The 25,795-nt window shown below is 41.9% G+C and overlaps 1 protein-coding gene across 5 annotated transcripts in view; it reads right to left on the reverse strand.

Annotated features, from left to right (window-relative positions):
* Nucleotides 1-595: 595 nt before the first annotated feature.
* The window catches only part of SPSB4 (splA/ryanodine receptor domain and SOCS box containing 4), a 169,372-nt gene continuing 144,172 nt past the window's right edge, over nt 596-25,795 (reverse strand). For all 5 annotated transcript variants that reach the window (XM_054836062.1, XM_054836061.1, XM_054836059.1 and 2 more), the window contains one exon: nt 596-1,119. In XM_054836062.1, the coding sequence (XP_054692037.1) occupies nt 992-1,119 (128 nt within the window). In that variant the 3' untranslated portion in view covers nt 596-991. The remainder of the gene's footprint in view (nt 1,120-25,795) is intronic.

Below are 25,795 nucleotides of genomic sequence, written 5' to 3' on the forward strand. Positions count from 1 at the left end.
ATGGGATGAGCCTGAAAAATTAATACATTTCAGATGGGGGGGGGGTGGCAAAAAAAAAAAAACCAAACCAACAAAAACCAGTCACCCCCCAAGATGGGAAACAGTTAAATGAGAACTCCACAGACTCTAAACAGATAAATAAACAATATAACCACACATACATTAAATTGAGAACCAAGTACTTAAGAGTTCATACCACATAAAAATTATAAATTTGTTCAAATAAAAAAGTGACAAGCTTTCTAAAATATGAATATCCTAAATTCTTGGGATTGTGAACACTTTGTTATAAACTGCAGAACTTCGGAGGGACTAGATTTGGTCTTGAAAATAATGGACTGTATCTTTCTGTTACCACGTCCAAAAATTGATCTGACTCATATACCAGTTTCTTTCCTCTTGTGTTTTTTAAAATCACATACTCTTCTTCTAGACAATAATCTGCTTTTTTAAATGTTAGAACTTTCAGATATTATAGGCCTGGTTATGTTGAGTGCTGAACACTCAAAACTCTCAACAACTCTGGATACCAAATTCAAGGTTTAAATATTTTTCAAAAGTTACTGTCAAGATTTTTCCTTTGCTAATTTATCTATTGGGGTGAGGCGTAGGAGAGAGAAAGGAGAACAAATTAATAAATCACATCATTGAAGAAAGCTCTGTCTTGCATAACAGTGGATCTTGCAGGTCAGATTTTCTATTGGCATTTACCAGAGGCAACAAAGATAAACCAATATATTGAGAGATGAGAATAATGGCCTTCAGGACTGTAAACACAACAGGCAACAGATAATACACGAATCTCGATCAAATCAATGTTTTCACATTCTTTAGTAGTCCCCCACAGTGATCTGCTTTCACTGGTTCAAAAATATATTAAAAATTAAATAACACTTAAGTGTCCATTACGAAGATTTATATTTCGCTGTAAACATTTTTCTGCCATTTGCATTGATGTAGTCCAATGTGAGGCCAGAGGGTGCTAGACATCTTATTGGTACTGTAAATAATTTTTCAGAGACAGAGGCAAAGGTAGAATTTCTATGTCATGCAGGCGGTCTCTGCCAAGAGCAAAACGAATTGATCTTCGGCACAAGTCCATTAAAGGCAGGGGTTCCGCTGAAAAAATAGAAGAAAGAAAATAAAGAGTTATTTTTTCAGCATCTCCATTTACAGGCAATGTTTTATTTATTAACATAGATTCTGTATTGTATTAAACAGTCATAAAGATAGTAATGGTATTGTGAAAAACCTGACAACCATGAGGCAATTAAGATAATCAATAGAAGCAGACAGAATTCTATGCTTTTTACCCATAGTAAGTGACTGCGAAGTTTCAGACTGAGCTTCCTTATCCGTAAGGCTTAAAATAATAATCCACAACCACTTTTCAGGCTTTCCAAGTTGCAGCATAAGAAGTTACCACATTTCCAGATTTCTAACAAGACAAAGAGCTTCTACTCTGTTTTTAACACAACATTCGTCATGTTGTGTTAATGTGAACTACACCGGCAACTTCTGACCTTTACATACCAGTTCCTTCTGCGTCTCAGGAACTGGAAATGGTCCTTAAGGGTAACAAAACTTCTCAGCAAACACTGCTTTTCCTGCAACACTTAGCCTTTCTTTCTAGGAAGTTCACTGGAAGCAAAAAAAAAACTAAACAAAACACCCTTAAAAATCTAGTGGAAATTTAACCTTCTCCTACATGAATAAATTTGGGGAGGAGGATTCAGCTGACTAGAAGGCAGGGTGTGTGCATATACATTTATACACAAACCCCCTCAAAATACACAAACTACATCTGTAGATGCTCTTAGTTTAATTTAATAGAAGTGAATTTACCTGTCAGAAATGCCTGGCTGACAGCACTTAAGATTGGAGACCCAAACACAGTGATCTGCAGCACTTCAAACCCTCTCAGCCCTATATCCCATGCTGGCCTGCAAGACTCGCACAGAATTGAGGGAACTTCATAGAATTTCTATCCAACAGCAGCATGAACGACCTCTGTGATTGCAGAGTTCGCAGTGGAAATCTTTTTGCAGCAGGAACTGGAATAAAGCTGTAAAGTCTTTAACCAGTTACAGCTACCTTCAAGAACAACTTTAACCAAATGGATTTGGTTGCACGTGTTAGTTTAAAAGGGTAAGAGCTTAAAAGACTACAGAAAACTCTTCTTTATGTGATAAAACAGTAGCAGCCTTTAAAACCTTACTAGTACTTTCAAATGGAGAAAAAAAAAAAGTCATGTGCCTATATTATAGTGATAACCTTTTAGAAACTTGATGGATTACTTACACGAGCTCAACATCGTACCTCAGTGGTTTTATCACGTGTTCTTTTCTGTGCCACATGTAGATTTACACCACCTATGTTAATCTACCAATCTTTTAACTGATATTATTGTAAAACTTACTTTATAAAGCACAAAATAACCAATTTAAGGATTGGTTTTATATGCTGTAATTGTCTGCTCTCCTGACACATCACTGACTTAATGGATTTTCCATCATTTATCTCAGCATCATATTTGATTTGTATAGTTCACAGTTCACTATGGAGTTTTCCAAAAGTGTCTAGGGAAAAAGCTTAGACAGCATTCTGTTGTACACTGAAAGACTCAAAAGCTTATTTAACTTTATAACCACTTCAGTCACTTGCACATGGAGTCTACTTCTCCTTAAAAATCCGCTTCATCTATAATTTTAGCTATTAAAAAATAACAACCCTCACATTCCAGTAATAAAATATATTTTCTATACTTCAGTGATCTTAGTTTTTACTTTTACATACTAGAATTATGAACGTTAAATCTTAAGGGATGAGCTGTAAAATTCATTAACCAGGATTAATAAGTAGGAGCAAAAATAGCTCATGAGTTCCAGGACACAGAATACAACACATCTTACAAGGCTTACACCATAAACAACAATTTTCTGAGTATCTTCCCAGAATCTCTGAGGTCCCATTAAGAAGATGTAAAATAAAGACTAAGAGTGTTTAAAGCCATTAACTGACCATGTGGTCTCTTTTTTTTCCTAGACAAAGGAATATGGAAAACATAGCCATCTGTGCAGCCAGGCACAGAGTTAATCCTAAACTTCAACACACCATTTAAGGAAAGGTTAAAATATTTTTCAAGCTTAAAATGCTAAATGAATGTCTCCTGTCTCACCTGTACAGGGAATTTTCAAAATGCTAAATAAAATGCCCCCAAGTGTTTGCAACAGCTGCTAAATTACACATACTGAATGTGTATTTGCATCTTGAAAAACTAACTATACTCTTTTTATTCTCCTTTCTATCCAGCAGTTGAAACCTACAACAAAACTAGAACACATCTGTCCTACAATACTAAATAAAAGTTATGTTTTCTGGGGTGCTGACTGTAAGAACTTGAGGAAAAATTGTAATAATAGCATTTTAAGTAAAAACTTTTTGCAGCTGTGAATAGTCCTAAATGATACAAAGTTAAATTCAGGAAAAGAAATCATCTTAGTTTTCAAAATAGTTTATGGGATAAATGTAAAACTGTTTAAACACCGACAACTTTTGGGCAGCCTAACGCAACAGAACCATTATTAAACATTTGGCAAGTACCTTAATGGAAGCACTCTCCCATCCATCACATCTCACATTTTTACTACGTATTTTACAAAGGAGGATTATTTGGAAAAAAAGTTTGGATTTCAAGAAGCACAAGTCAGGTCCTGAAAACTGTGCGAGTTCCAGGGGAAGGCATTTGTATTAACGTGGGGGAGAGGCAGAAGAAAGCTCGTATAAAGACTGCGCAGCCCTTTGATCCTGTGCTCTGTGGATTCAGGAGTGCTTCTCCGCTCCGGGGCACCTGGGCGCATCCCTCAGCAGCACCCTGCCCTGCAGCTGAGAAGACAGACTCAGCTGTACTCCCTTCTCCAGCACACCAGCCCTGGGCTAGATGGGTGCCACCGGGCGCCCCAGCAAGTCCCCCGCCTGGGGAACCTGTGGAGAGAGCAAAGCCAGAGCGCCACTGCACTGCGGTCCAGACATAAGCAAGTGGCAACGTCGGAGGTGCTTTAACGTTCATCAGGTGCCCATATCTGCCGTACGGCCTGGCTGCCCATACCCGGCGCTCAGGCTGGGTGCCAAGCCCAGGCTCTGCCATGCCCCCATCACAGCTCCGGTGATTCACCAGCTGCGAGGCATTTCCTGCGCTGGAGCCCGGGGAGAGGGAACTGGGGTGATGTTAGCACGGCACAGCACGCCGGTGAGGAAACGGACCACTGCAAAGAGGTTGCTCATCATCGGCTGTAACAGCTGAACTCTTTCACACACATGCAAACACCAAAAGTGCCTCAGATTTTCAGGGAAATTCAGTCAGAAATAAGTAACTTGGTCCTTTCAGAAATGAAAGGGAAAGTTCAACCATCCTGAGAATATACTGCTATGAACTCCGCCTAACACACACACACACACACACACACACTAGGTGTATCCAAAACACTCAACAGCACATTTATTATTTTTAGAATAACCACAATGGAATGGAACTGGAGGACTCAAGCCCCCCAGAAGAACATGAACCAGCCATTTTGCTGAAGCTATGTGAACTCCAGTAATGTTGCCATTAGGAAAAGGAGGAATAAATCGCCGAGCTGGAATGCAAAATTGTAAAGAAAACATGATTCACAAGAATGGCTCTTTGTATTAAATTCCCAACCAGGCTCAGAAATTCAAAAGCGAGACACTCCGGGGCAAGGGAGCAAGCTTTGCACAGGAAACCCAGCGCTTCCTCTCAGGCTCCAGCAGAGCTCAGGGAGAGCAGCGCAGCCGCAGCCCGCTGGGTAACGCACGCACTGAGCTCGGGCCAGCTCCCGTCACCTTCCTGAACGGGCTTTAAGGAATTGTCCTCTCATTTCAAGTTTACTATGAAACCTCTTCACCCAAAGGTAGCTCCTTGTAACAGTCACATTACAGAAAACTGTTTTTCGAAAAAACCCCAAACAAACAGTGAACAAATAATACTGCTTATTTATATGCCAGAGTTTAATTCCCGTGTCTCCCAAATTTGCACCAGCAGTTTACAAAGTGGCCCATTAAAAACTAAACAAAACAAAAAAACCCAACAAAACGAAACACAACTGAAAACCAGACTCTTGCTTCCACTCCTCAGCAGGGTATCCACAACCGGCCCACCACAGGGCACAGTGCCACAAGCCTCCCCCTTCCCCGCACTGCAGTTCCACGCCTGCCGACCCCTGGACACCTGGGAGCTGGGGTAAGGGCCAGCAACAGCCGCTCTTCTCCCGCAGAGCTGCATTTCACCAAGTGGTGTACAAAATAGCTTAAATAGCTATTTAACATAACAGCTAATAGCTTAAAAATAGCTTAAATAGCTATTCAGTAAATTAACTTATAAAATAGCTATTTAGTAGCTATTTAGCTATTAATAACACAAAATAGCTGTGCTAATATATCTAGACGTATTCGTTCTAATGGTATCACTGACAGTTTAAGGACAAAGGCAAGGAAATGTTTGTAAGTAGAAACAACTATGTGCTTGTGAGCACTTCCCTGATATATGCATCTGCGATAGCAATTTGCACATCATTACCAGTGGAAAAGTTCATTTAGTTTTGGCAACCTGTAGTTATTTAACAATCTGGCACTCCAACAAGACTGCCTCATCTTTGTAAACAGGCTTTTATAGTTGAGATACCGAAGCCATTTAGCATCCAATAACACTAAATGTTATTAACTGCAATGTTACATAAGGCTCATACAAAAGAGCAGCTTTTACCACACAACAGTTATTTGCCAAATGACAATACTCATTTTTTAAAGAAATTTTTAAAGCTCTAACAGCACATAATGTTCATGGCTTTCATTACTCTATGAAGAACATATTTTTATCTCATTTTGTAAAATCAGAGTTGTCTGGGGGAAAAAAAACCCAAACCACAATCAAAGCAAAATTAAAGGTGGTTGAAAAAGAAAGGAAGTTTTTGTAAGAATTATCATCACCAAAATTTAAGCATTTTAAAAATTATTTTATAGCTCTACTTGAGATACCAAATTATCTTGTATTTTGATATTTTTGGCCTTAAACTTCTTAAAAAGCACTTTATTCAGTGACTCATGTTACCGTTTCCAACTGCAGTAAGGCAGCTTCAAAGTCAGATTTAAAAAAAAAAAAAGAAGAAAAAAATACAGTGTTGTGAGACAGAGCTGCAATTGCACATCATAGAATAAGTGGATGACATCTCCCCAATCCTAACTTTGCTGTGCTAACAGCCGTGCCAGGAGGGAAGAGCCAGCTGATGACCGGGCAATGGCGGCACAAGCCCTTCTCGCCCAGGACGCCCATCACCCGGCAGAGGAGCGAGGTGAAGCGGCACCGCCTCAACAACGGGGAAGAACGTAACCCCTTGCCAAAGCAATACATAGCTGGGGCGCAGAGAGGAGTCCTGCAAACCAGGAAAACGCGTGGTGCCTCTGTGCGTATCCTAATTGGGCAGAAGGCTTTCTAGACGTCCTGCGTACTCGGTGGCTATTGCCCGGTTCCCCTTTCTGCCCTCTCTTTGCCACCGGTGAGTCACCACCACTCAGGTTCCTGCTCTCCACTGCTTTTCACCGCTCTATTTTCATCTCCTGCTTTGCCAAGGTCAATGGTCATCACCGCCTTCAGAGCGATGACATCGCCGAAAGATTAACCCTTTGTCACGAAAAGGGGATCCCATACGGACACGAGATGACGTTCCCAGACTGTCCCTGCCCTGGTGGGCCTCCCACTAAGCAGGTGGGGAAAGAAACGCTCTCTCCACGGCTTGTCACCACTCTGCTCCCTGATGCCCACTGTTCCGATGGACAATCCTCCGTCCCCCACCAGCGCACCTGAGTGCCCGCCCGACTCCAGACTGCAGCACGCTTTGTTTTAATCCTTTTTCTTGAGTTTTCCCCCTTCCGCCAGGTATTAAAGCACCTGCTAAGGGGTAACATGGCCTAAGTGTTTCCATTAGGGTGATTTAGGGCACACAGAAATTTGTAACTACCAATTCATTATCACATACAATAAACATTAAAAAAAAAAGCCTGCAGTTTTCCTTCCAACCTTTCTGCCAAAGCTTAATTATTGTTTTAATTTTACACAGTACAGGCTAAATTCTTTCCCTCACATAATACGGTACATAAATACGCTCCCTGTGATGTATTTATGGCTTCCCTGATGCAACTGATGGAAAAATTGAGTTGTGTTCCTTAAATGGCACAACCTAGAGAAAGGAAATTGCAAATAATATATTAAAGAACACAGGCTATGACCAATCATAAAAAATGCTAATAAATCTCCTAACAGCAATGAAAATTCAGTCAAAGGATAACAGGATAAAAGAAATCGCTTATCTATTTTTCCCACAGATGCCTTTAAGCTCTGCAGCCTAACCCAGCACACCGTACCAACGAAGCATCTTAGAACATCCCATTGCAATGGCAGCTCAGGCGATCCAGAGGAATCACCGCTCCCAAGAACTCCGCAATTGAAAAGGGAACCCCGTGTTTTTTTCAGAGGAGCATTACCATTCTTCTCGAACTCCCCCGTTTATCTACCTGAGAGCGCCGGGCTCTGGCAGACTACTACCAAACTCATGCTGGCTTTGCAGGAGTTGCAGGCTACGAAGCCCTGAGCTCCCCCGTAGGTGTCGATGCTGTTACCGCAGGCAGAGCACATGCACACCCTCCTTCAGCCCCTCCAACATCACCCTCCCACCCCTGCAGCTTGTTCACGTACAGCTGGAAGCTATCGCGCTCGCTTCTTCAAAAGCGTAACGGGTGGCAGATGGTGAGATTTTCTGTTATCAGTGGAGGCTGATAAACAGCCGCTGTCTCCAGCGATTGTCTACTACGACAAATAAAGCTTTCTGTTGCACCACATCAGCACCTTGCTTTTAGCAACAGGGTGGGGAAGTAAAAATAGAAAAATAACACAAACACCTCCCTGTATCTGAGCTAGCCCACATCCCACAACAATTTGGTACTTGAAATTAAATATGTTCAAGGGAGAAAGGAAGGCAAGAAAGCTGGAATAGAAGAAGGGCTCGGGGGTAAATCTCCCTCCTCCTCTGCATGTCCTGTACTGGGCAGGGTGTGTTTAACACTTAAAAGCCAAAGGTATCTGTAAAAGGCAGTTAAGCACAGTTTAAAACTTCAATTAGGCATCATTTAGCAGAATTAAGCTGAAAAAGCAGCAATAAACAAGCAGATATTCTGCAGCATCATTTGTTTTGAGTTAACGCTCTCCAGCTGTGCCTTCTTGAGAGAAAAAGAGTTGAAAAGCAGAACAGAATGAAAACAAACCAAAACCAATCCCAAAAGCCAGTGGCCTCTTGTTAGGGGTTCCATAAAGAATCTGTCATTTGCACACAAGTACATATCTCCTTGAAATTTCTTTTTGCATTTCAGCGTTTGCGGTCTCCTCCGAAGACACAGGACTCAGCCAACTGGTCCTGACTCACAGCACCAGCGCACATGCCTAAACCCAATTAATTCAACGCAGGCTGAACATTTATTCTTTAAGATTTCAATTTAGCAGACTTTACATATGCCTAAACACTTTTTTCGAATCATATTGCTTATAGGAGTGTTTCGCCTAGAAAAGGAATTTGTCTGTGTACATTTGTAGGAAAGCTGTATATACAGTCATATACACAGATATCTGCAGAAACCCTCTTCTGAGCAGCTCAATGTGCTCTACAGTGCTTAACCTGAGGGTGGGTTTATGATCCACCTAAAAAGGGCTCTAGATCAAGCACATTTAATATGTAGAACAGGAGTCATACAAAGTCTGGCCCAGGCCAAATCTACAAGCAAACTTCACTGCGGAAACTTTCCTGAAAACCTGCATTATCTGAATTACAACAGCTAATTTAAATGCACGTATATATTACAATAATTCAATTTCCAGTAACAAAAAAAATAAAAATCACAAGTATGTCACATTAGAAAACATTTTAACACACTATCTCTTCAATTTCCAGATTGCTAAATTGTACTGCTCTACATTATTCAGAAGCTGCAAATCAGAGCCAGATAATAATAAATTCTACCAGCAAATGAGTGGCTTTTTTAAAAAAAGAGTAAAGCCCTGTAATAAGCAGGTTTTGTTACAGCTAGATAGATTTGCGTGCTGCCAGGGAACACAAGCAAGAATGGTGTCCACTTCCCTTCCGAAAGAGGAAGCGTACGTATGATTTCATTCCCTGTGCACATCAGGAAAATGCAAAGAGGAAGGATGAGCTGGAAAGATTTGCTTTCTGGTCTTGACTTGTTGTTTGTTCTCCTCCCCTCAAATACTTCCACAGAACAACTCTTCTCTTTGTTCTTGAACACAGTGTGAAGGTAAATTGAGACAGTTATTTCAGTGATGATCTAAATGTTCTGTAGTAGAAAAGACACCTAACAAATACACACTCTTTTAAAACCAACAAAAAAATAAAAGTAAAAATGAAGTGCTTGATGTTAGAGATGAGCCCAAACTACAGCCCTTGGCTCCTTAGCTCCTCCCAGCTCAAACTTCCCCAACTTTAATATGTTGGGAATGAGGATTTGGCTTAGATTAATCTCTAATATGTACTTTATAGCTTTTACTCTTAGAAACACGTTTATCATCATTAAATTCAGCTTGTGTGCCAGGCTATAAATAGGGAAGTTAAAATATATCAAGGTGAGAGAAGATTAAAGCTTGGATGAGAATTTCACTGAGTAGATGCACTGGAGTTCAAAGACAACGTTGTTCCGGGGTTACGGACAGATTTATAGGCAAAGTAATAACTGAGAAAGTTGAAGGAAAGTTCAGGTTCCAAGGATGAACCACCGCAGCGACTATTGCAACAGGAATGCACACACACTGCAAACCATATGCAACAGGACTGAAATATGATGAAACAGTTTCTTGCATTTTATCTCTTCATGAAATGTGCTTCAGAAATAGGTAAATAAACCACCCATGCACAAGTGCACACCTAGAACAACTTTCATGGCTGTGAACAAGTCTTTATTGTTGGGGGGGTTAGTATCAGAGAGTGATTTTAGGTGAGTCTTTTCTTATCCCCCAATTTGTTGGCACATTTCTGCCTTAACTGTATTACAACAGATGATGAGATTTCTTGGTGGGGAATCTAATTGTACTGATTAAAATATTCTAAAATTCAAAATTTCACAGCTGCTCTTAAGCACATTTTGATTTTGGGTTAAGCTAATCAAGTACATCTTTTTTTCGAGAGAAGAGGAGACGCATGCCAAAAGACAAAATGTTGGCCCTATGTGCTGAACCAAGTGGGTACCTGGTTGCCTGGCTGCCCCACCTGCCCTTCTCCCACTGGCCTGTTTTATTTACCTGTTGCATTTTGTATGACATATTCATTGTGTGAGACAATAAAGTACACCCTGTTACCTTTTCTTGTACTGTGCCCCAGCATGCTGGAGCCTCAGAAGAAATTCTAAATACTACCACATTAAAATAACACATGCTCATTCAAGATTTTCATTGCTTACAACTCATTCTCAGCTGGAACCAATCACAGTAGTTTTCTGTATGGGTGTTTAGTAATATACTGAATAATAAAGTTATTTATGCTAGTTAGCAATTAAATTGATTCAAAGCCTCTTCTGCATCCCATTGCAGCTTTCTTCTAATTTCACGATATTGACAGGGCAATGGAACTGATGACTCTCCTACTTAAATTAAACAAATTGTGCTGAGCTATGTAAGACAATAAATATTTGACGACATTCCTCATATCATTGTTACACCACATTTCCTCAACTGCTTCAATTTAAATTACCCGGAGGCTCCAACATATGCAGATTTCCTCAAACCGAGCGAAAAAATGGTAGCAGCGTGTCATTTAAATTTTAATGCAATTGTATACAAGTTAATGATCTCTAGGGGAGATCTGCAAAGAACAGACCTGACTCATCACTTTCTTACTCTAGTTTTGATATTAATAGAATTACATTGGAATAAATCTAGAGCAATGATAATGAATTTGATCCTGTTAGTTTAGTACCATTTGTATTTTTGATTTCTTGAAAGCAATTTTTTTTCTTAAGTATCATAATCTTTATCAGCAGAAAATGGGTACTGGAGACAATCTGAGTTATTTTCATACTGAATTTAGGATTCGTCATCGTTCCTGGTATGCAAACACAGCTGATGCTTCCTGAAGACATTTCTAAAGCACTCATTTTGAACACAAATGCACTCTCATATCACAGGTAGAGCACACAGGGCTGCCTTGACTCACCATTGCTCAGCCCTTCTCATGGCAAGCTCCTGTTACCACCTTCCAACCTTGGCAAAGCTCTGCCGGAAATTTCACGCTGCTGTGCCGCCGCCTACAACCAGCACTCCTGGTCTTACAAACGGTTGGGTCATTTTGTGAGAAATAGAGTGCGGAAAGATGATTCCCGTATTATGCATTCCTACAGCCACTGTATGGGATGTGCTGTTATACCCTGAGCCTCTGAAGCACCAGCATAAACCCCACTGATGGGAAGGGAGAGGTGAGGGGGTGGGCGGGCTAGGGAGAGCGGTTTGCCACTAAAGTGGCACTTCCGTTCCTGCACACATAGGGAGGGATCCAACGTGATGACAAACATTAAAACTCACAAATAAAAAAGCTGGAATTTCACATGACTGGAATCTCGTAGCTAACTCAAGTTCTGCTCACACTGAATTTCTTCACCTCCAGAGCAGCATCACTGGGCAAAACAAACTTTCCTGTACTTGGTCCTACTGGATACACGGACAGCAGGAGACCTCTCTGAGCTGTTGTCTTCGACCTGGATGGCTGAAAGGGGAGATAGCATCATCCTACTCCTCACAACATCGCTTACTATATTTGCAGAACTAGGTCTACAGCAGCATACCACTCCCGGCTTCTTCCCTGTCCTCCTCCAGCTCCCCAGATCCAGCTAACGCGTTTTCTCTGGGCCTCTCAAACTACACACGACGACTCCTCCCCCAATGGCGCTCTCTTGCTGTTCCAATGGATTCAGACACAAAGGGGAGGACAGCAAGAAGCGACCGGGGGGTTTTACCCCAGCCCTCTGCTCCTCACACACCTCCCAGCTTCACGCTTGGTCCTTCTGTCCTCGTGCTTTGTGTAATCCACTCGCGGTTTTATGACCGCCATCTGCACAGGACATCATTGATGTCAAACAAGATGAGGAGAAATCCAAGCACAGCTGAACCACCGAGCAGTGTGGCTGCGCGCTGGAAGGAACTATAAAACACCACAAAGGGTTTGGGTTTATTGTTTCTTACCGATTCATTATCAAACACGCTTTGGCCATAAACAGCCTCTTCCAGGTCCCTCCGCCCCCAGCTGCCAGCTGGCTAAGGCAGTTGTACAGGTGTACGTGAAAGCATCATTTGGCCTGCAGAAAAGCTATTACCAACAAAGATTCATCTAGATTTTCAGATCCTAAAGTCAATCTGTAAGGCCGGCAATTAAAAAATTGCATCTGGGAACAACAAAGGAAAGCTGAGCAATTCACTCACCTCTTTAATGTACTTGCACACCTTATTCCTGTAGGAAAGGGAATCCCATCAACCCACTAATACAACTGATTTCAAATAAAGAAACAGAATGAAAGAAATTGAGTATGTACTAAAAGCCTTATAGCATTTTTTATGTGTTTGTGTTTTCAGATTCCTGAAGAGATTCAGGTAGTAGCTTGAAGCACTCAGCTCACTACTATATGTGTGTATGTGTATATATATATATATATATAAAAAAAATACAACACTACACACACACACAAGAACATAAAATGGTACGAATACGAGGCAAACATCTGAACCACCCTCTCCTCCTTCCTACACACATACTTTACTTATTTTAGTTGGCAGTAACACACCATGGAGCTTAGTGACACAAAATAGCTATTACTATTAGATTTTAGATTTTTTTAAAAAGGGAAAGAGACAAAAGAGATGAAGCTATGACCTGGAATTAATATTATTCTGCTTATATTAATTATATTAATTATAATTTTATATATAATTATATATATTAACAATACTGCGGTTAATAGCACAAAAATATTTCTAGAATTCTACAATTTGGGCAGATGTACAATAATTTCTTAGCACAAAATATAAACTAATTTCAATGTGGTTTTAGCTACAAGAGAATACATTTTCTTATCTGGGCATTGGTAAATATGCAGGTTAACATTTTCAAGAATAATTGAGTTTATGCAGGCTCATACTTAGATACCACAATAAACGACTTGATTCATTACAGTGTCAAGCGGCAGCAGAGCGCAGTGAAGACAATAAAGCCTTTTCAAGCCCCCCCAAAAGATGGCATTTTTAGTCAAGTTTTTCTTTGATATTTTACTTACAGTTTAGGATATGACAATTTCAGAATTAACATATTAAGTTCTTTAATGGGAAGAATTGTGGGGGGGGGGGTTTGTTTTGTTTTTTTCTTATTAACGGAATATCAGTTTGATGCTAAATTCCCATTATGTTTTAATAGATTCTGGACAGACTCCTTTACTATCCGCCTCATATTTTAAACACTAATTTTTATCTTTTTCTTGATGTGATTACAAAAAGAAAAAGAAAGAAGGTGAGAGACAAATATCAATCCCATTTTATGCTTGTGTGGCATGTATGAACACATATATTATTTTATATATATATATATAAAACTCCATAATGACTGGGTTTTTTTCAACCAAATCTTGCAAACTATTAAGCCATTTAAGTTTGTCTTATTTTCTCCTCTTATCAGCTGTCTCCTCCTCTTTCTTCTGTGCTCCTACTCTCAAAGCAAACAGTGTCCCTCAGCAAACTGGGGTTTAAAAATGAAAAGCCCTTCTACCTGTGGGTCTGTAAACATCAGGCACAGTATATTTTGCTTTACTTAATCTAAAATCTAAGTGACATTGGTGCAACAGATGAAATGCTAAATTATCAAAACAAATTCTTTAACTGAGTACTTAATTCAAAGTACAAACCCCCAAAATATTAAAAGCACATTCAGAATTACACACAGCACAAGAGAACGCTTCCCACCAAATTCCTTTTGCTCCCTGTTGACTCAGCCTTTTTCACTCCACCAGCATTGTCAGCAAAGCCAAAGGGAATTTTGCCAGGGTAAACACTGCTAAATGGGGTCCCCCATCCATAGATATTTCACTTTTCCCCTGTTGCCAAGCTATTTGCAATGTTAATCTGCCTGTAAGATGAAATGGATTTTTTTTTTCCCCAAGTACTCACAGTTTTGCGATAAACACTGACTCCTCGGGCATAAGAATATGCCTATATCATTTTGATGTCTTGGATATTTCTTAATTAAGTTAATCATATAAACAATGACTGAATAAAAAGCTACACATAGCTTTCCAAAATCATCCTTCGTAGGGGTGGGAACAGCCACCCAGACCAGACTTCTTAGGGAGTGTTCAATTTAATCCATCCTCTAAACCCATCACATTATTCAGTTGTTTACTTTGGTTATGCTTTTACTCCCCTATCCAGGAGGAGAGATCAAGACCTTGTGCTTGTTTTAAGTCTTATTCAAACATACATAGAATCAAAACCACAACCCCAGAGAAGCCTGTAGTCAAGCACTAGGGGCAAGAAAAGAGTTTATGGTAACCCATCCACTCGTGTATCCCATTGCCCAAAGTGCTCATGCTTCATAGAATCATAGAATGGTTTGGGTTGGAAGGGACCTCAAAGATCATGTAGTTCCAACCCCCTGCCATGGGCAGGGACACCCTCCACTAGCCCAGGTTGCCCAAAGCCCCATCCAACCTGGCCTTGAACACTTCCAGGGATGGGGCCTCCACAGCTTCTCTGGGCAGCCTGTGCCAGTGCCTTGACAGCCTCACAGTAAAGAATTTCTTCCTAATACCTAATCTAAATCTCCCCTCCTTCATACTTGTCTTGCATTGTCTTGTCCTTTCAAAAAAAAAAAAAAATCAGAAAAACTTCTTCAAAAAGCATGGTTAATACATCAGGGAAGATGCTTTCCTTCAGAATCGTGAGAGAGAAGCTGTCAAACAATACCAAAGCAGAGAATGAAGACCTGAGGCATCACAGCAACATGAAACAGACTGACTTTATCCTTCCAAGCATCTCCCAGCTCAAGAGAAAACGAGGAGAGAGGAGCAGTGATCACCCAGAGTACCTCCCCAGGAACTCAAAAGCACAGCTCTTCTGCGTGCTGCTCCCTCGGTACATCCATGCTACTGGCGATGGAGTGGAGAGACCTGGAGCCCTCCATCACCTGCACCCCCTGGTTTCCTTTGCAGACATTCCAGGACTGCAGGCAGGGAAGGAGTATATAATAATTACAACAACGAGGGCCACAAATACACTGCCACTATACAGCTAAACTCATTGCCATACACATGAAACACATTCATAATAAATTTACAATCCATCACTAAAACCTTAGTACTGATGTCCCAACTAATGATATTTGTATGCACAAAGTAATCTAGAGCCCATGAAGCCAGGAAGTTGAAGGAATGACACGGAATACAAAAAGTAAGCAAACCAGCAGCTTTCTGAAGCCTCCGACTCTTTTCAGGATCCCTGAAAACTGCCTCTTGCTCTGTGCGAGCTGTGCTCTGCAGACCTAAGGCAGTGTATGATCTTAATCCTGCAGAGCCTCAGTAAAGCTCTACCTACCACAGCATTAAACCAGGTCTTTGGGAAACTCTGCTCAAAAGAAGGTAAAAAAAAAAAGTTATCAAAAATTCAAATTATAGTGATTCTCAAGTGCCATAAACAATTCATGACGGTGAAAATTCAGGATTTTTTGAAAATACAACAACTATGATGCCCTCTGCATCTATCATTTGCAAGAATTTAAAGTATCACTTCCAAAACCTGAAGTTCATCTGATAAGAGCAAAATTGCACTGTTCAAGCAATGACAGAATACTTTAAATCTTACGCAAGGTCTTTAACTGTGGCTTTCAGAAACAAGAACATAAGTTTGTAGTTGCACCTACGTGACTCCATTCTCTCCAGTGGAAAAAGACTATTTATTACTGCTTAACTACGAGCTTTCTGCAGTGCAGGGAGCCCTCATCGGGCAGTGGTGCCAGCCTCCCCTGCCAGGCGGCTGTGGCTCCGTTCCCAAAAGCGCCAGCCAACCTCAGCAGGTTAAGCACACGTGCTACATTTTTCACCGGGACGTGGCCTGCGATGTAAGAGAGGATGCTCTCTAAGCTTGCCTTCAGAAAGCATCCTCAGGAACCCAGATCAGCCATTGCCTCCTTGAAATCTCTCATTCCCAGAAGGAAAGAGAAAGAACTAAGCTTCCCTAGCAGTAAGCATCTGCCAAGAAATTTTAAGTGTTCCCGTCCAAGCCCTCCTCCCTTTTCTTAAGCTTTCCATTTCTTGTTGTATTATAAACCATGCTGGGAAAGTACAATGGACTCTGAATATTTAAGTTATGTTCTTCAGTGGTAAACCATCAAGTTTTACTAGCCTCTGAAATAATGTGGTCTATCTGCAGAAGCAAATTATATATTGCTTTTTCTATATTAATTATGTTACATGAATTAAGGGCCATAGTAACAGTAGTTAAACTAGCCCTTCCTATGGAAAACTTCTATCTGAAGCAGAACAAAGAGCACAAGGGTTAAACAAAACTTTGGGGAATGCATCAAAATGCTATGCAAAGATTAGCTCACTTGGCTCCAAAACAGCTTGTCAAATAACAGCAATTTTTTTTTTTTTAAATTGGAATATAAGAAGAGCTGACCTGTGGTCAGACAGCAGGTATGCTTCCTCCCCCGCAAGAGCTTCTCCTACACATACAGCCTCCAATTTTGACCTGTGATTCATTCCTTTGTTAACAATCTCCTAATCAAATTTTTTGTTCCAGGAAGGCCACAGTAGGTTAAGAATAACACAGTAAAATGCTTTCACAGTATTTTTAGAAAGATGTAGAAAGGAAGGAGTAGAGACCGTGCATCACGAATGGCAGTTTCTGCAGAAGCTGAGCCTTCTGACAGGATGTCAGCCTGGGAACCAGCAGAGACACAAACACAAGTACCAGCCAGCGGTACATGCTTTCACCTGGCATCAGCTGATGGACTGGTTTGCTTTACCACCAGGGGATGATTTACACATCCAAGGGGCATTTCAGTTTCCTGAGTGGTGACAGAAGTTAGGAAAACAACATAAAGGTACGTAAAGGCCAGAGCACCACGTTCGCTGAGGTCCAGTGACTGTTTTATCTACACTTCAGCAAATGTTTAGGTATCTGAGTTTGGATACTAGATGTATAATGAAGTAGCACTGAGAATCTTGGAGCTTTGTGATTATCAAACCACAGCATGTGTGAAAACACGGCAGTCGCAGAGGACGTAGTCCTAGTTTTGACGCATTTCCTACCTGACATTGGCCAAACCACTTCGGTTAGGGTAACAGAGTCGGCCCTACCGCACATACAGACAGAGAGGAGCTGCGTCCATCACGCTGCACAGCCGCATCGAGCCATTGTTGAACTGACATATTTGTGTTGCGCTCGGACCTGACATGTGCCGGGGGAGCCTTCTGCTTTGGGATTTAGAGGAGTGCCACCACAGCTTGAGTCACTGCACGTTTCTCTAAATCAAAATAAAGCTTCACCTTCACTTACACTCAATCACTGCTCACGAATACTCTCTCCATATTTTACCTCTTAACAAACCCAGGGCAACCGCAATGTAAATTTTTTACCAACATTGCTCCATCAATCAGTCAGCATCTTTGCCTTTGAAGCGCAACCACCGAATGTGGGGGAAAAAAAGAAAAAAATAAAGAAGAGTGCCTTTGGAGCATTCTTCTGAAGTAGATATAAAGGGCTCACATAAGTGCCAGCAGTTCCAGCAAATAAGCCCAGAAATGAGGTTACTCACCTGCCAGCACCAAGAGCTAGCTCGAGTACTGCTGGCAAAATTTTTAGTGCTAAGTTAGTAGTAAAAACGTCTGTCAAAGTAATTATTCATATGATGAATATTCTCTTCTTCGTTTGGTTTATCATGACAAGCTGGAAAGAATCACAGTGGCTGTTCATGCAGGCAGGAACAACGTTGGAGTGCTCCGGTTCGGATGTGCCCAGCCTAATTCCATTATTAAACCATTCAGTCTTGAGGAGCGAAGCTAGACGTCACTCATTCCATTTAGTCATACTTAAGTGCCTGAAAAAAAAAATCTCTTCCTTCAGCAGCTTTCAGCATATTTGAATAAAACTGACTGTGAAATATACTGAGAGCCTAACAGATGGCTCGTTCTGAAAACGAGCAGCAAAACATGTCAATGGGATGGACACAGAAAGTGTCTTTCAGCAGTGAATTACGGAGCGTGAGTCAAAGGCAAAGCTCAGCCATACCCCTAGCTCCTTCCAGGTTGCAAAAAGAAAAGAAAACAGCCTTCAATTTTTCAGATTTGGCATAAAATGAAATCCCTAATCAAGTTTCCTAGTGCAGAACCATTAAATTGTAGTATAGGAATGGATTACATTAGTACATTTCTAGTGTTCTAATATTTGTATGCAGTAATTCAACATTTAAGCCCGATTTAAGATTGACTGAATTTAGCTTGGAAGAAGAGATTAAAAGAACTCACACCACAGAACTCGTTAAAATGAAAGCAGTAACGAGGAGATGATGGGACAGACAAAAACCAAACGTCACAGCTCTCAGCATGAAGAACAACTGCTTTGGAAATCATACGACTTTGGAAACAAAAGGGATCCAAGATGAATATCAGAAATGAGCTGTGGAATAACCTCCCAAGCCGGACTATGGGAGTTTCATCATTCGATACTTGTAGAATAGGAAGGGCGTGCGCGGGAAAGATGTTAAACCCATTCTGCCCAGAACAACTCAGTCTTCTGGGAGATGAACAGAAGCCTTTTGAAAACAACCAAACAAAAAGACTGGGTCATTGAGTTTACTATCTTGCTACTGTAAATAATGCAATACAGATTACTTCATTAATGAGTCTTATCTTAGAGCAGCCCAAGTTTCTTTTCCCTGTAACAAGTACTGGAAAGAGCAGAAAAGGGCCAGCCCAAGGCTCCACCACCTCTTCCCCTGGCTCTTATGCTTATGGATGAGCAACTACCTCCCAAATTAAAGCTTGCCACTACCCTGTTCCAGACAGAGAGGTCATTCAAAGGCTGCAGGTATCAAGGTATAAACGGTTTTTCTTGGGAACCTTTAAATCCCTTCAGAAATTGCCTGGTCAGTTAAACAAAGCCGCAGCCTTTGGTTTAGATTTTGTCCATGTTACCCATCTTCAGATCAGTTCTCGAGTGCTGCGCTGGATGATGGCACAGCACAGACCGATGCCCCGACCCAGCGCGGGAGAGGCTGCGGCTACAAACTGCGGCGGGCACGGCCAGCAAATGGCACTGCGTTGCCCAAGCGTGGGAGGGCCGCTATCGGGAGACTTTGTCCTCCTTTACGCAGAAAAAAAAGAAAAAGGAAGAAGCCCCTGTCCTCTATACGCACACAGCAGCACACGTGTGCGCGCTTGGAGTCATCTCAGTGGCTGAAGTAACTGGTAATTACAACATTTCAGAAATGGCTTGATTTCAAGTTGATAATATGCTTGTAACTATTAGCTTCTTCCATTACCAGATGGGCTCTATAATGTGAAAAATAAATTACAAAACGCTTCCCAGGGTTGCTTAAATGGCTGATTTGTAGCCGCAGGCATCTAGCAAGTTGTGAATGATTATTGATGTAAAAGAGCAACTCTACTGGGGACGATGGTAATTAGTCTTCACAAAATTCAGTGGGACATCATCAGGGGTAAGAACAAGAAATGTAATTTATGCTTCACAATTAAACAATTGTTAGAACTTGCAAAAATTTAAACCAGACAAATATGGCATATAACATGCAGCACCTGTGGATTAATAATCTTATCTAACAATACCACTTTTCTTCTGTAAGAAAATACCAATTAAGTTAAACATAGCAAATAACACACGATTTTGTCAGCCTAAATTACTGCTTTCTACCACCACCGAATGTCTTCAATGTTTCTCCTGTGCTATGAAATAAAGTAAGCAGCCTCCCTCTCTCCTGTTATCTATGGCAATGCTTCATAAACTGAGCCAGACAGCCAAGGAATAAAGCAGCTATGAGCCACTAAATTAGCTGGTGCCACAATTTCTTGCCATTTACATGCTTTTCGTGTGATAGCGATGAATATTACAAAGTGACTGAATTATGTACCACATTTAGAAACTTAATTCGATAACTATAATTGAAATATATATATGTATGCATGCGTGTATATGTATATACAGAAAAAAACATACAAGAGCCTGGATGATTCTCAGCTTCTGATAAACAGATAATAAATAGTTTTGGAGCTCAACATGAAATGAGTCTGGAAGAAGCATGACTGTTTCCAACCTGGAAAACGACGACCTAAGGAACCCAGCAGAGCAGTTCCACGTCAGCTGGTTACGGTACCTGCTTTCTGCAGGGCTTTCTGCCTGCACAGACCCCGGCACCGCACACGACAGGGCAGTTTAGGCAGTGCAGCACCCCTCCACGCCAAATCACCCCGTCCAGCACTCTTAGTAAAAACCTGTGTGCGCTCCTGACGTTACGTGGCCCTTCTGCACGGAGCAATGTGTATAAATGCTTCTTGAGAGCAAACAGTGGAAACGAGCGATTTGATTTTGGAGGTAATGACACGTGGCAGTGGAAGGGAAGGTGGCAGCGATGCAGGTAGAACAATTTCTTGGCAAGAAAACTATTCAGAGCGATTTGATGCAGCAGAGAGGGTCTGCCTACATGACACTAACTCCTTGGTTTTACTGCCTAAGCATTTGTTGTAGCACTGTGATCAAGCCAAAGCTGGGCTGTTGCACACCAGCAGAGAATTCAGCCCTCTGCCCCTGGCCTGCCAATAACAGTCATAACAATAAATTGATGCAATACAGTATATAATGAATAAAACCCAAGATCCAGCACTGAGCTATTAACATGTTACACCAATAAAGCTCACCTATTCTCAACTATTTTTGGACTGTATGTAAATGTCACTAGATACTACAAAAGAATTTTAATGTTCCAGTTCAGCTACAGCTTCTCATGAATCAAAAATCATTTTGTTAGGGTTCAGTTATTTACGGGGGTCAGCAAATCAAGTTAACCAGCTGAAAAATTGTTGAATATAGCACCTTGAGAAAAAACACATCGTGTCACGACCTGGCTCTACCTCCTGCTATCCAGATAGGCTTAGGCTTACTCAGCTATCATCACACACTTCATAGCCTGCCAACCAAAGTATTTCCTTTTAAAATAAACATTTGAATTACAGATTATAAAGAGCAGTCTGTTTTAGCAGATGCACTATCAATCCCTGCCATTCTAAAGTTTTGCTTTACCTACTTGTCATGGTTTAACCCGGCAGGCAGCTAGAACAACCACACAGCCGTTCGCTCACTTCCCCCCCACGGTGGGATGGGGGAGAGAATTGCGGGGGGGGGGGGGGAGGTGAAACTTGTGGGTTGAGATAAAGAGAGTTTAATAGGCTAGAAAAGGAAGAGAATAATAATGATAAAAGGATACAGGAAACAAGTGACGCACAGCACAATTGCTCACCACCTGCAGACCACTGATGCTCAGCTAGTTCCCGAGCCATGGTCCCAGTCCCTGACCAGCTTCCCCCCAGTTATATACTGAGCATGACATCATATGGTATGGAATATCCCTTTGGCCAGTTTTGGTCAGCTGTCCTGGCTGTGTCCCCTCCCAGCTTCTTGTGCACCCCCAGCCCCTCACTGGCGGGGCAGTGTGAGAAGCTGAAAAGTCCTTGACTTGGTGTAGACATTGCCTGGCTACGACCACATCATCAGCGTGTTGCCAACAGTATTCTCATCCTAAATCCAAGGCACAGCGCTATACCCACTGCTAGGAAGAAAACTAACTCTATCCCAGCTGAAACCAGGACACTACTCGACATCAAGAGAATATGTTGCTAAAATTAACAGAGCACACCAAAACAACTCTCCACAGCTGTGCTGCGTAAAGCAGAGAAGAACAGATTTAAGCTTTAATTAAGACATTCAAAAGAATATTCCATCCGGATAAACAGAGACAGAAAGGCAAGTCTCTATTCCCTAGCCACCCTAGGAAGGGCGCATCAGTGTTTTAACAGTTTTCTGACCTTCAGAAATGGTATCAAAGATACAAAATGCAAACACGAGAAGGACTGCAAGCGGCAGCCCTGCCCGCACCTCTGCGCCACGCTAGCTGGCAGGGTCAGGCCTGCGCGGCAGCACGCGTGGAACCAGCTGCAGAGCTTTCCCAACACGTCGCCTGCCCCGAAGCGTGCATCTCCCAGGCTCTGCCCACTGCGCCCGGAGGGTTTCACTGAGATCTAATAAAGTTCTACAGACAAAATTATCTAAATATTGGTATATCAACAATGTCCATGGCACAGAAGAGACATTTAGTAAGTCCAGAGAGACAGATCTCTGCTTAAGAATTGAACGCTGGAGCTGCTTTATCTGTATCATGTAATTGTCTCCTAAATTCACAAGCATTTGTAGACTTGTGGTTAATTTGTTCCCTTTAAACAGCATGGCAGCTAAGCAATAATGGGGGAGGAAAAAACCCTTAAAGGCCAAGCGAATTAACTGTATCTTACTAAAGCTAGCAAGGTCATGCATTATTCATGCATGGAGGACAGGAGTGCACTCATCAGCTTAGAGGGCTATCGGGAACTCTGAATCTCTCATAATTTGTAGCCATTAAAAAGGCTAGCTGCATTATTTTATCTGAAAGCAAATGAGAGTTAACTGCCGCATTTCTTACGGAGCCACACGTAGGCAAAGGGATTGCTTCCAGTTCTCACAGACGCTGCTGGAGCTAACACGAGAACTTGACTGCTCTCCCCCGGACGCAGCAAGGGAACACAGAGGAATATTTAAGCCAACTGATACTCTCAAATGCAAGAAAGAATTCTTGCATTACTAAGAGATGTCAGAGCATGTGGCTGTTATACGGCATGCTTTCATGTGCCCTAATGAGTCCATGAGCATTTAATGCCAGCCAATACACAATCTTTTAAATTAATAAACCCACAGAAAATAGCTACTTTGTACTAAAAGTAGTCCTTTTCACTTAAACTATTCACATTCACTATGAAATGCCAGTCCACACACATATTGCATGTTTGCAACCTTCTTTCTAAAAATACACCTTTATAGTACAGTAGCTATTATTTCTCTACAGTATAATCATGGAAACTGCATGACTGCACTACTTCTAGCCCATATGTGTTAAATAAGTGAGCTCATTTTGTAGAAAATTTCACACCCGTGTCTGAAATCTGTCTAATACAGTATTTACTTTTCACCTGGGCTGTAAACTATTAAAACCACAAGGCCAAATCATGCAGACAACACTCACATTCACCAAAATCCTAACTGAAAACTGCAGAAATTTTGAGCAATGCTGTTCATGGTGGACACATGTGTTGGTGAAGGAGGGCCAAAGCACCTCAAAGAATTATTTCTCATATTTGTCAACAAGCTTTCTTTAAGGAGGTGCCTTCCCCTAAACTAGGCTTTGCAAGCTGACTACCCTTAATTTCTACTTCTCCTTTATTCTTTTATGTTTACCGACATGAGCTGTTACATGGAACATGAGCAATGACTCCACTAAAATATTCTTGTGTTAACCAACCACCTCTCACAAGCCGAGTCTCCAGACCTGATGAACTATCGATCCTTTTTCTCCTCCTGCTCTACAAATCTAATGAACTATTGATTCTTTCCTCCTTCCCCCATTTTCTGCTTCGGTTATGCACGCCCCTCCTCCACGGTCTCAATCTCCTTTTCTGTACAGCCTTAGGCAGGGCACGGGCTCAGCCATGCCCTTCTGTACCTGACTAGCTGCTGGAGGAGCACTGCAAAGGTGCTGGTTCTCCACCCCAGCGCCCGTTGTCCTACCGCGCGCTGGGGCTGCGCAGTACGTACCTGCCACCTCCTGCCCTCCACGAGCCGGATCCTGCAGCCACGAAAACCACCGTACCACCCTGGGGGCCATGCTGCCAGGGAAGCGAGGTGCGACAGCTACCTCTGCTCCCTCCATCCTCCTCAGCCCTTCCACACAGTTCAACGCAAGAGGACCCTCCCTGCTTTCTGAGGGGGCTGGCACAACCCAGGTGCCCCTAGAGAAAGCCCAGCTGCCATGGAAAATTTCATCCCAGTTCTTGGGGTTTTTTTGTTTTTGTAAGTCAATGGTAGTATTTACTGTGCTCTGCAAATAAACTCAATTGATTTCTCCAGTTCCTTAAAAAGTAAAATCTATGAGGCCAATCCCTTCCCACGAGGAAAATATTTAATGCTCACTGAGACTGTCCAAACCTGTTTGCTTGTTCATCTTTCTGTCCGTAACAACTCCCTCCTCCTTCCGCTACGAAGGCTGCCAGGGTGCTCCGAGTTCCTCACGGCTCCAGCCCCACACGCCGTCCTGCTCAGCGCAGCCGCACCAAGGCATAACCCAGCCAGCCACCAGCCCCGGCTGCCGCTTCCCAGGCCGGGGTACGGCTTTAACCTCCAGAACCTCATGACAGAGGTGTTTGTAGTTTCGCTGTTTACAAGAGATTCAGCTGTACTCTCCCCCGCCGACACCTCTCCTCCACGGCCGACAGCTTCTCTGCAGGCAGGGCACGTGAGGAGAGAGTCCCCCAGCCCCGCGCAGCGCAGAGATGGGCACGGAGAAGAGCAACGTACTTGGCTGTTCCAGACAGATCTGCCATAATGAAAGTTTAACTAAGGCTATAAAAGTAAAGAGTTAGTTTTCAAGTAAATTTTTTTCTATTATTAAATGCATGGAAAAGCTGCACTTACCATCCACCAGACATCATTTCAGCCACAAGCTCCCCCCCACAGCCTCTCTTTGCTGGCCACCAGGCTGATGAATTACTACTTCATTACAGCACCACCACACACCTCTTCATTGCTCCGTGCAGCCTACTTTCCTTTCACAACTCCCTACCCTCCTCTCTAGAGGATAAAGATATTAAATCCCATGACAAAGCTCTGCTTTGAACTCATTAGCGGGTGTGACCTCAAACACCTGACTTGCAGTACCTTCTGCAATATTCACCATAAACCAACTGCAGCCAACTGCTTCATCACATGCACGCACCAGTTCTGCAAACCCTCAAATATTTGGAGTAAGTCCTTTATATTTGGCTTGTTATTCTATTTATGGAAATAACAGAATTTAAACATGAAACAAGAAGTTACTAAGGTAACTGACACTTCTGACCTAACTGACGCTCCTTAATACTTAGAGACTGAGATCATTAAGAAAAGAATACATTCCCTATGAACTGGTATACCTAATGCCCAAGTATTGGCAATCAAGCTTGAAAAAAACCCTCTATTTTTGGAGGAATGAAAATACTTACTGGTTCCTCACTAGAAGCTTTTCTCTCAAAAATAACTACTGTCATAAGAATGCAAGTGTAAATACCAGTTATTCCTAAGTTTTGTCTGTTACTGATTGTGAAATATTTTTAAACCCTTTTTTCTTCCCCCCCCCCCCCCCCGCCCTGCTCTGCTTTTATCACATAAATACTGTGTGCTAGCACGGTCCCACAGAAGTAGTAATGGAGCCAAACTGAAAATGGAGTAAAATGAACTATAGGTACATTGTTGTCATCCTTACGTCTGGATAAAGCTTAACGGCCAACACACTGTACAGCTTAGTGGGCAGTATATCCTCATCCTTTCCGTAAGAACTACAGA

Source organism: Grus americana, chromosome 9 (assembly GCF_028858705.1).
Source record: "Grus americana isolate bGruAme1 chromosome 9, bGruAme1.mat, whole genome shotgun sequence".
NCBI lineage: Eukaryota > Metazoa > Chordata > Aves > Gruiformes > Gruidae > Grus > Grus americana.